Source organism: Lipophrys pholis (assembly GCF_963383615.2).
Source record: "Lipophrys pholis genome assembly, chromosome: 14".
Taxonomy (NCBI): Eukaryota; Metazoa; Chordata; class Actinopteri; order Blenniiformes; family Blenniidae; genus Lipophrys; species Lipophrys pholis.
Window position 1 is genome coordinate 19,152,552 of NC_137633.1, and position 12,214 is coordinate 19,164,765.

The following is a 12,214-nucleotide window of genomic DNA, read 5'->3' on the forward strand; positions in this document are numbered from 1 at the left end:
GAATAGTTCAATTCGCTTCATTTCGCCTTGAGTTTGTAAGTATTTTCTCTTTTCTTCTGTTCAGGCAAGTAGGCTTTTTTTCAACCGTCATCAGAGGTGTCATCCAGTGGTGGTGGATGATGTGTCTTTATATCAGCTGATGTTACAGAGGCGTGACCGACCTGTCACTTTTGACAAATAGGCCACGCCCCCTCCACTCGATCATTGCGCTGCTCCAGGTGTGGGACAGCGTGTCGGCTCTGGTGACCTGGTTCATTGTCCCCGCTTCCTCGTCTGCACTGCTTCTATGACCCAGTGCTTGTCGTGGTCCTCTTCAGTACAGAAGACTCGGGCCTCGTCCCCGTCCATTCAACCATTTTCCCTTCAGCAGTGCTCATATCTGGCTGATTTTTGATTTTCCTGTGTGGCTTTCTCCTTGATTGATCTTTTTGTAATTTAGTTGTTCTCTTCTCACACTTTTCATTTTTCTGTGTATTGAACTGTCGTCTTGTTTCAAAAATACCTGTTTACTGCAGAAACACATTGACCAGTGTCAGACTGATTTTAACAGGTGACATTTTTTTTTTTATGTCTTAAAATAGGTGAGTCAGCCTTTAATTCATTGTTCAGTAAACTACTCAGTTTAAGCATTTATATTAAAAATTTATGTTTTCATTAAAAAAATATAAACCACAAAACCACAGCGTTTGCGGTAAAAAAAAATGGAGACTGAAAGTTTGAAACTGCAATCTGAAGCGACACCAGGCCACCAAACACCTCGAGATGAAGTGTACCGAGAGCCCCGGTCCCATCGCGCTTTTTGTGCCGGGGCAGGGCGGGACGGGTTTTTGTGTTGTCCCACCGAAAGAGTTGTGGATGGTACAGAAAAAACCGCGATCACCGGCTACGATTATCCGTCACCCCTCCGTTGAGGTACCGAGCACTGAAGAATGGGTCTATGAGGAGGAGCGACAACGCAGCCGTCTGCTGATTGGTTGTGACGGTCGCCATTCTCGACTTGCCCGCAATATTTGAATATTTCATCGGCCGTAAACCCTCCCGATGTTGTTTACATAAAGGAACTGTATTTCATAGTGTGTTATGAGGATTCATCAACTTTTGGAGGGTCAGAATCACTGCACTAGACCCTTGGTTGGGGGAAGGGCACCACCAACCATGAATCCTGCCTCCCACAACCCACCAGAAGTGGAGGCAGCATGGCAATACTAAAGGCCGATTCATACTCTGTAAGAACAACAAGAAAGTTTGGCAAATGACGTAAGTTTCTTCGGCCAACGACTTCTGGCCAAAGAAATTTGGCTGCTAGTATGTCGGTGCTGCACTGCCGACACTTTGGCATTGCCATGTGCTACTCATGCAGCTCGCTAATGACTTTATCGGTCATATTTTAATCAACTTTAGCAAGTAGCCTCGCTACCTATTGAGCCCTGCAGCTCGTTAGCATGTTGGAGTACAGAGTTACGTGATGCCCCCGAACGCATCACTCAAAGCTGTCAGCGCCTGCAGTTAAAACCTGACCAACATCGCAGCCTGGACACAAACGTTCTGTTTTATTACTGAAACAATCCAGGGAAATGTATTTCCGAAAACATTTGAAGTGAGAAATAAGCTGTGCAGTCGAAAAGTTAAAACGCTGCTTCACAGAAGTGTGCCTGCTGTGAGGGGGCGTGGCCTGCGAGATCGATGGCTTCTATATGAACTCTCCTGCCGAACAAGCATTTATTTGCGGCAGCTGGCTGACCTTCTTCTTGTTCTTATGGGTTCTTTTGGGAGTATGCGAGGGCCTTAAATGCATGCACACAAACCACCCCACAGTCATGAATGTGGGAAATGAGATGACCACCCCGACTTCTCAAAAGGCGGGAACATGGTGACTGATCGCAGTTTCTGCACACGGCAATCTCCTCAGGCCAAAAGCCCCAGAAAACCTCCAAAACAAAGAGCAGGCCCCAGGAGTCAAATGTCCAATCTTAATATTTCTTCAGACGATTTTCTCTACAGCGCGGATAACAAAATGAGTGCATGTTTGATGTGGTGCAGTAAAGCCCGATGAAGGAAGACCGCTCACTTTGCAGTATGACATCCCGCAGTCTGTGTCACTTTACCCTCCTATAAATATCTCCCCATTTTCTGATCCCATTTGTTTTCTCATTGTTCAGATTGTCATGCCACCTCATTTGGAGAAGGTTCGGGACAAGCTGGCCGAGAACATCCACGAGCTGTGGGGTATGAATAAGATTGAGCTGGGCTGGTCGTACGGCAAGGTGAGAAACGGATTGTTCCTCTGCCTCTCTAATCCTCTTACAACACGATCATCACTCGGTGCCAATGATTACAAGCATAATCCATACATTTTGCAGTACTTGTGGAGAAAAAAACATTGCAATGACAAATCTTTCCCCAATATCTTTGAGTTAAAAGTCAGCTTTTTAGCCTTTAGTCGTATCAGAACTGAACCATCACAAAAGGCCTGTACGTCATCTTGCTTTCTCTTTTATAATTTGCGGTTCACACCAAAAAGAGGGTAAGTGGAAAGAAACGCTCTCATTCTCCCATTTGGAGTGCTTTTCATATCTCTCATGTAGATAACTCATTCCAGTTTGTTTGTAAGTAGCAGTTTCATTGTGTCTGTGTTTTAGTGGAACTCATGAATTACAACCTTGTGTTTCACCCAAGGGCAGAACAGGAGGCTTTGGCACTTTTACCAACACAATAAACCAAACGGAAAGTCAGTCTTTTAAATGACAAGCGTTTAGTTTTGCCTCTTTTTTCTTCTTTTAAAAAAAAAAAAAAAAAGGTAATGGGCTGTCTAATTGATTTTTTATTTTTACTTTTAAGATCATGATCCAGATGTATGCTTGAGTGTTGCTATGCCATTTAAAGAACAGCATTAAAACCTGCTGTGAGAGTCAGCTGAAAGAAAAACACACGACTTAGTTAAAAATACCAATGTTTTTCTGCTGGCAACAGACTCATTATTCATGCTCCGGTTTATTGTGCCCTCAGGATAATGCCAAAGTGTTCTGTTTTGTGCTTAAAGTAACAAAACCCACAAGCAGGAACAATAGGAAGCACAGCTCTTATGTCTATAATACAATACAAGAATCGGTCGGTTCGAAATCTAATCTCCATTTGAGGTGATCGACAGGGAACTGTAGGGGCAGAGGCAGCCAGAAAAAGACATTTTCTTAGAGTAAAAGAAAGCAAAGTAATCTCCTAAATGTAACGGTCGCAGTATTTGCTGACTGAACAGACAAGATATTTCAAATTCAAGCATCAAACTTGCAAAAGAAGTTTTGATTGTCATTAACAGCCACGTTTCATATGTAAACCATGAAGAAATGTTGGATTGAATCTAAAATTATTACTTTAAGTGAGACTGAGGCCCTGTTTATGCAACAGTTTCAGGTAGAAAACGTTTTTGTGTTTTCTGTTTCAGAAAAGTTTTGCGTTTAGACGGAAATGTTTTGAAATCAATGAAAATGCAGTATTCATGTTGGGCCACTAGTGGGCACTGTTTGTTTTTGTAATAAAACAACACACGCATCTGTGCAGAGAACAATACGCTATGAACATTAACAATGGCGAGTACACATACATTAGTATGGCCGGATGAGCAAGTTGGATTGTTACTGCGGTGACTTTCAAAGTTGCATTTTCCTCCGTCTACATGGAGACGGAGTTGGAGCTTTTTCCAAAAGTTTTCAGTGCCACCATTGTTGTGTAAACGTCCACCTAAAACCCAGCGCAAGTTTTGCGTTTTCACTTGAAAATTTGAATTGTCATGTGAACTGGCCCTGATAGGAATTTAATTTATCCCACAGCAGCTCCACATTTTAAAATAATTATGAGAATGATGATATTCAAGAATATATATTGAAATATTATGGCGATTTTAAAAATAAGTAGACATTGTTAATGCATTTGTAATATAAGAAACAGGCCACTGTTTACAAAATGTTGAAAGACAACAAGCATGTGAGGATTTGAGGGTCACAATACAGTTGAAGCTCCCACATATAAAACAAAAAAACAATTTCGATTGAGGATATTTATCAGAAATGATTTAATTGGCTTGAATGTAGCTTGATATTGTTGGTATAGATCATTGGCGGCAAATACATTTCAGTTTGGACATTTCAGTTTCATCTTGAATGACCCACATGAATAAACAAGAGCCATAAAAAACCTTAAAATTTAACTTTAAAGATTTACTGTGTTTGGGCCGTAGAGTTTACTTGATAAAAATGGCAACAATCCCAACATAAAGTCAACTTTAATGAAACCTTCTGGTGAGAAATACAGTGAAATGTCCCAAAAACCTCTCCTATTGCTATTGCATTATGGGAGTTTTTATAAACTCACCCTGACAGCGTGCAGATATCAAGTAGTTGTGTAGCTGTTTGCATTCATTCTGATCCCCTTTAGAGATCCTGCAGCAAAGGTAATGATCAATAAGCAACAGCACCACGTTTTTAAATGTCCCCTTTTGTTTGTGCAGCGAGTATAATCCTGTAACCACTCTCAAAGACTTGCCGTACTTCTTGTACTGTTCACAAAAGAGCTGTCTGGTGTTCATTGAACCCGCACACACAGCTGCATATCTGTGCACAGCCCCGCATGTTTTCTTGGTAAACATCCAGCATTGCCATGCCGCCTCCTCCGCGCGGCATCGCCACAGGGATTATTTGGCATAAAGCGCAGCCCCGAGAGACGCGTTTCCACCTCTCGCTTGGTATTCCAGCTGCACACCTTCCCGTCTCCCCCAAGAAAACATGCTCCTTCTTCCTCCTCCATAACATGCTCACTAGAGTAGACTGTCTTATCACTGCAACCAGTAGCACTCTGTACTGAAGCCACACATCCCCCCCCTCTTGTTAGTTCACATTGACTTACAGGGCTGTGTAACTCATATGCATAAATTTAGCAAACGTTTCCACGTGATGTGCATAAATAAGAAGCTTCAGATGAGCAGCGATGAGGACAAGAAACAAAGGTTGATTGTTTTTTTTTTTTGTTTTTTTCTCTTATTGTTCTTTCTCCACAGATAAGGGACGATAATAAGCGGCAGCATCCATGCCTGGTGGATTTCTCCAAGCTGCCAGAAACCGAAAAGAACTACAATCTGCAGATGTCCACCGAGACTCTGAAGTATGTTGAGCACAATGGATGGATTTCCTTTAATGTCTTTTACTTTTGGAGAGGAAAATGGTGAAACACAAACATGGAACCAGCAACAATTTACATAAGGCAGAATAGGATGTTTTTGAGGGAGATGTTTTAATCAAGGAAAGAGAAACACTCTCATGTTTAGGCCTTATAAAGTACATTATATTGCCAAAAGTATCCGTTCGTCTGCCTTAACACACAGTCACATCCCATTCTTAAACCATAGGATTTAAATTAATGATGTCGGTCCAGCCTTTTCAGCTATAGCAGCTCTCTGACGTTCTCTCCATGCTGTTGTTGAGCCAATCTGAAGATCACAAGAAGTTTGGTTTTTCTTATACTACTACGAACAGTTGGTTGTGGAATATTTAGTAATTTCTGGACTTATTGCACAGGCAGCGTCCTATTACTGTACGAATTCGGGAATTCACTGAGCTCCTGAGAGCAACACATTCTTTCACAGATGTTTGTATACCCAGGTGCTTGGTTTTGTACACCTGTGCCCATAGAAGTGATTGGAACACCTGAATTAAATCTTTAGAGAGCTGAGCAAATACTTTAATAAACTGTAGCAAAATTTCTTGCAGGTACAGAGCTGTGTGTATATGTCTCAATACACCTATACAGAAATTTGCGCATGCAATTCAGTTGGTGTGTGTGCATCCTGACAAGAACCTTCAAATGTTTGGTTTTATCTCTGTCTGTGGCAGAAACGCTGTTTGTTGCAGATTTATGCTCAACATGATACATTTTCTTTGCTCTCAACATTTGCAGGCTCACAGTTGTTCCTCTTAAACTGCATTGCATCCTTTTAGATATATCTCTTTCATATCACTGGGTAACAATGTAGTGCCGTGCTGTGATTTCAAATGTAGCATTACAGGAAGTGGCTTAAATAAAGTGAGGTTGCAACTGGAGTGCAAATCATTTAGGATTATGTATTTGTCATAGGAGACATTTACAGGTGCAAACAACTCTACATTAAACATTTAAAATTCACAAAATCAAATACATTTTTCTGCAAATTCTGACATGCGTCTGTGCGTGCTCACACTTGAGTACTGGCAAATACATCAGTATGCATATGCACATTCAGCTCCGTGCACCTCTCCACATGCATAAAGAAGACATTTTCCTCTCACCACACACCGATGCCTGTTGCCAGGCAGATTTCACAAATCTTCATTTTCATTGGTGCTCATCCAGAGTCCTTTCCTTGTGGACTCCTCAGTGCTCCACCTAACATTCGGTTGTGCTCATATCTGTCCGAATGCAGCTCGTCACACTGGGTTTACATGTCTTCCTTTTTTTTAAGAATATATAATTGTGCTGCGATTAAATTTGTTGTAGAAGACCCAGCTGGGTGACATAAAACTCATTTTTACTGTCTTTGTCCTCCCACAGTGTGTGAAGAAAATGTGTCATATACCCTTCACACCCAGTTCAATCCCATGGGGATGTTTGCCCTTTCTCTCCTAGCAGATTAGGAAACAATTTAACCCACCACTGCTCCATTTGAACGCCTCTAAACCCTGTGACACTATCGGTGCATCTGCATATTCAGGGAAAAGGAGATAAGAAAACAATACCTTGTGTGTATTACATTATATTTAACTATGGAGCCACGTGATACCACAGGGTGGAGATGGTTTGCAGAAATGACCAAGGTCATACCAAGTACATTGGAGGGGAGCTGTACTGAAGCACACCTTGTAACAAAGAAATACTTGAAGTTTCCTTCGTTTGCATTGAACGTTGTATCTATTCTGATTGCAGACCCAAATTTCCTGAATGTTGGGAGTGAAACTGGAATAAACCCTAATTTAATCTTAAGTGGGTTGGACTGTGTGGCCAGCCTTTGTCATGGCGCAGAGTATACGTGATGGAAATGTCGATATTTTCACAAAACCAAACAATTATTACGACAGGGACACGATAGGGAGCTATCTTTCATGTCAGCATGACTGATATCTCAACTCGGGTGTTAGTGTTGTGTTGTGTCCAAAACGCTTAAAAAAAAAAAATCTATATTTTCTTTGAAATTTTTACTATTTACTTGGTGATTTTGTCAGCCAGGTTGGAGCCTCCTAGGGTTCGGTCTTGACCTACGGGCTTTTTGTTTAACACTTGAACACTCCAGCGTCACCTCTTAATGACAAGTTACAACTCAAACCAAGAAAAACACTTTAATGACCAGGAAATGTGGATGTAGATATGGAAATATTCCCTTTAAAGCTAAAATAGCTTGAATTTGAACCAATTCTTTCCTTCAGTGACTTCAGAACTTGTTTTTACAGACACGTTTTCATGCAAATATTCAAAATGCTGCTTTAATGTTGAATGCTGTATCCTTTCATATTCTCCACTATGTTCAATATTTTAAAACTCATCTCATAAACTGCGTCGTACTATGCTTAATTAGCCTAGTAGACAAACGTTGAGGGTCTTCTACTACAGTTTAATAGTTGTCAACTCACCTTAAAAGGCATGAGTGCCACTTGATTTTTATTACATTTATTGCCTCAATAAAAGCCTACGGCCCACTATAAACAGGCCTTTTTTATTTTTAAGTATATTAATTACTAAGTGTAGCATTGAACTGTATAAGATACAATCCTCCCACAAACAATAGATGGGTGTAATATATCTGAGGGATTGAGAAAAAAACATATTCATTCCTCATCTTTACTGCATGATGGGCTCTTGCTATGCTATTGTGTTATGTTACATTTCTTTCTGCATTGAGCTGTGGTTCACAACCTGGGGTCCTCGACCCGTCTGGAAGGACTCCAGACGGGTCACAGAGGGGGCCTGACGCTTTGTCTACTCAGAGGGTTTAAGAATTAGATTTGTACACGTCAAAGAAAACAGAATATGACACTTGGTGCGGTTTCCAGTCTATTGTAGAATCTATACCAGGGGTTTGAAACATAAGGCCCGTGCGCCAAAACTAGCCTGCTCGTAGATCCAATCTGGCCCACCAAACCACCAAGCAAATTGTAAAAATTTATAAAATTTAAAACAGTTAGTGTTTGAAAATCTTCCAAATGCTTTACCTTTCAGTGGTTTTAATGTTATGGCTGGTTAGCATATATGCACCTGCTTTGTTTATCTAAAGCCAAACTTTCCCCAGCAGTCTTGACTGCCCTATATTGTTTTTATATTGAAAATGATGAAAAGAGAGAATGTAGCTCAGGAAAAAAAATGTTAGGAACAGAAAGGGATTGTGTTTGGTGCAAATTAAAACCAACATACAGACAAATCTATTCAAATGTTCTTATAGTATGTTGTTTTTTTACTCCACAGGACCCTGCTGGCACTGGGCTGTCGGGTAGTTCACGTGAATCCAAACGCCGAAGACTCTCTCAAAAAGATCAAACTCCCAAAGAAGTACGTACTGTTAGAACTCAATTTGTTTTGCTTATTTCTATTCAGAAATGAACAGCATGGGAGCAAATCTTGATTGAAATACATATAAAACAGTCCTAATCTTGGTAAATATTTGAATTCACAGGATGATAAATCCAGCATCACAATGGCTTTCCTGTGTCACTATGGATAACACAACATTGCTGTTCAGCCGTGGGTGAAATAAAATTAATTCTTATCTGTTTTTCCTTCAGCTACATGATGTCCAACGGATACAAGCCGACCCCTCTGGACCTCTCGGACATAAAACTGACCCCGGGTCAGGAGCTGCTGGTGGATAAACTGGCCGAGAACGCACACAACGTGTGGGCCAAAGACCGCATCAAACAGGGATGGACGTACGGCATTCAGCAGGTACTCTGCAGCTACTCAATAAACAGAAACACAACACATGTTATCCCAGTTTTTTTATGGCTTCTGCCTGTGTGCTCGTCTGACTAAACATTGACATTTTCCAACTGTGAATAATTAGTAGCTACACACCAAGACATTGTTCAAATCTTAAAAAGCAAACACTGACAGAGCAGGTATAACTCACCTCGGAGGCATCTCTCTTGACCATGTCTGAGGTGACATAGAAAATATCAGGGTATTCGTTTATGTATGTTGTGTTGAGGGAAAGTATCGAGAGAAGGCGAGGCTGTACCAACAGAGATCCCTGCTTTGTACATGTAAAAGCCTGTTTTTGTGTCTTGTTTGGATGTTATTCGATGTGTACCGGTAAAAACTAGATCCAGTACCCTCGAAAGGCCTGTTAATAAACTTTGCCTCATTCATGAGACCAATGACTGAGTGACTTGGGGTGTCGGTGAATCACTGCCCCGCAAAAATATTTTGTTTTCAGGAAGGATCAAGAAACTTATTTTGCTTATATACACGTGCACACATTTATTGTTTTGCTAAAATATTGTTTACTGCAGCATAATGTATACTGCATGAAAAGACTGAGTAGTAAGTAACTATAATATTTTCTTTAATACGGAGTAGCAGTAAGGCTTCTTTTGCTGAAAGGTTAATGGTTAGACATATTGCCTTATAACTGGGGCTGGAGTAGAGAAGCCATTTCTGGATTTATCAGTTCTTTTGATTTGACGATTCGACATGATTAAATTTTGGTTTATCAAAAGGAAAACAATTGAAATGAAAACTCAGAGTACTTACATGGACTGGCTTTGTATAGAAAGAGAATTCTTATTTTGGCTTTTTATTTACTTTTTTGACTAATATATGTGTTGATCGGTGGAGAAACTAATTATGTAGAGCAGGACGCACAGGTGGAGTGCTTTTGTTGTTTGCAGAGGAGTCGGGGGCAGCGACATATCTGACCGTGTTTCAAAGAAACGAAGTTGATTGTTTAATTTTTTGAACCATTAAGTTTGTTAAAATGACTCATGATATTTATGGACTCATAATATTTATGAACACGGATCAAAATCAAAACACAGACCCGCTGATTAAGTGCCATTTTATCTTGTCTATGAAATTGACTCTACAATACATAGGGAACAAGCTGTCAGGTAAATGTCCACATATCTTAACAAGCACAGATGTGATACGTTGGTGACTGTGCCTTGGCCTCCAGCGGGAGAAATTATGAAAAATAGCACAGAAAAACAATAAAAGTGATGAGTAGCAGGAGCTCGATAGCAATAAATGGACAATTAACTTCTCAATTAGTGGGAGTGACAGCACCATTGAAGCAGACATCAGTTGTGAGACTGAGCCGGCTCCCTCGAGCCTCGGCCGCGACTGATGAGACGAGCACGGATGGTTTGAAAGAAGTTCTCAGCATAAAAATGTCCTCTGACTGCGTGCAGGATTTGAAGAGTAAGCGTAATCCTCGCCTGGTTCCTTATATCCTGCTGGATGAGCGCACCAAGAAGTCGAACAGGGACAGCCTGCGGGAGGCTATTCGCACCCTGATTGGCTACGGATACAACATCGAGCCCTCGGACCAGGAAGGCGGTGAGTTCCACCCGTAGAGATACGCCTATCAGAATGCACACAAGTTCAAATTATGCAGAACACGATAACATGCTCCTAACAAAGAATATGGATAAAGCATTTTATCCTGACTTAATGTTCCAGTTGATATGGTGCTCTGCCTTCCTCTTTCAGTTTAAAGCGAGAGAGAGTAAGGATGTGATATAGCTGCCTTTCACGTCTCCCACAGGGTTCTTTTTTGCAATTAATATTCCAATGATTGGCTTTTGTGTTCTGCTCTCCATTGTGACTGTGCCTCCCACCAAGTAGGACAAGTGGTTGAGCGGCTCAGCATCGATAAGATCCGCTTCTTCAGGGCAGAGAGGACGTATGCAGTGAAGACTGGGAAATGGTATTTTGAGTTTGAGGCCGTCACGGGAGGAGACATGAGGGTGGGCTGGGCCCGGCCGGGATGCAAGCCAGATGTGGAGCTCGGCACGGATGAGCTGGCTTTCGTCTTTGATGGACATCGGGTAAGCTTGTCAACCATGATGGAGTGTCTGTGGTAGGCTCTCATTGAGGAGTTTTCAAAGTGTGTGAGGATGACTCCAGTTCACGAGCCGAGCTCCTACCTGGAGGTAGAGAGGAAAACATAAACCACTGGACACTGATGTTGCCATTGGATAAAAGCTGTTTAGAAGATCAATGGAATGGTGATTTATGAATTTATGGAGAGAACCTCCACAAAGGTCACTCAGCCTTACAAACCTATAGCAGCTACACTAGAAAATGGTTCCGACTGACCTGAGCCCATTCAAACAATAACCTGCATCAAATGGGACTGTTTTAAGCCCGATCCTAAAATTAGAGACGTTTTAAGTTAAATCACATAATTTTTGCGGTTACAACATTGAAAACGATGTCCGTTTACATGGAAATGGCATAATTGCTGAACTACAATAAAAGTGATTAATTCTGGTTTTCAGGAGCTTTGAACATCAACAATTTTATCGTAGGTCTTACAAGAAGCCAATGAAAAGAAATCAAGTTTATGGTAGAATTCTGGACTTCCTCGTGTTTTGTTTTACATGGTACAATATGACGGTTAACAACTGTTTGCATTTATTCCCAAGCAAATTCTAGCTTTTGTAATTACAACTGTTACAACTAATGGCAAGTTAGTCCATATACGAAGTGTCCAATTGTAACCTACACTCCTCCATTATATATGAATAATAAATTCCAAAATGATTTGTTTTGCCAGAGTAATGAACAGTTTTACCCTTGACTTATACGTCTTTATTTTCAATCATGCTGGCAAAAAGGCATTTTCCTGACCTGTTTCCCTGTCGTACGTAGGGCCACTGTCTCAACATGGGCAGTCGGTTGTTCGGGCGCTGCTGGCACGCTGGAGACGTGGTGGGCTGCATGATCAACATGGAGGACAAGTCCATGATCTTCACTCTGAATGGAGAGATCCTGATCACCACGAAGGGCTCCGAGCTCTGCTTCACCGACTTCGAGACCGAGGATGGTGAGAAAGAGCTTGTAGAATTGTGCATGCGGAGACAAAAATATGGCTGTTGGACATTGTTTCACCAGCTCCAGACCGATGGCGGGGTTCATGAAAAAGATTTATTGCAGCCTGAAAAGGATATGAGATACAATAAGCAACTGGAGCCAGTTTGGATGG

General features: G+C 41.2%; 1 protein-coding gene across 1 annotated transcript in view; it reads left to right on the forward strand.

The window, feature by feature from the left end:
- Positions 1-12,214, forward strand: part of LOC308120227 (ryanodine receptor 3) — a 153,843-nt gene that overhangs the window by 73,247 nt on the left and 68,382 nt on the right. The window contains exons 21-27 of the mRNA XM_080480701.1: positions 2,160-2,264; positions 5,048-5,151; positions 8,476-8,559; positions 8,793-8,952; positions 10,416-10,563; positions 10,852-11,054; positions 11,881-12,055. Of these exons, the coding sequence (XP_080336827.1) occupies positions 2,160-2,264; positions 5,048-5,151; positions 8,476-8,559; positions 8,793-8,952; positions 10,416-10,563; positions 10,852-11,054; positions 11,881-12,055 (979 nt within the window). The remainder of the gene's footprint in view (positions 1-2,159; positions 2,265-5,047; positions 5,152-8,475; positions 8,560-8,792; positions 8,953-10,415; positions 10,564-10,851; positions 11,055-11,880; positions 12,056-12,214) is intronic.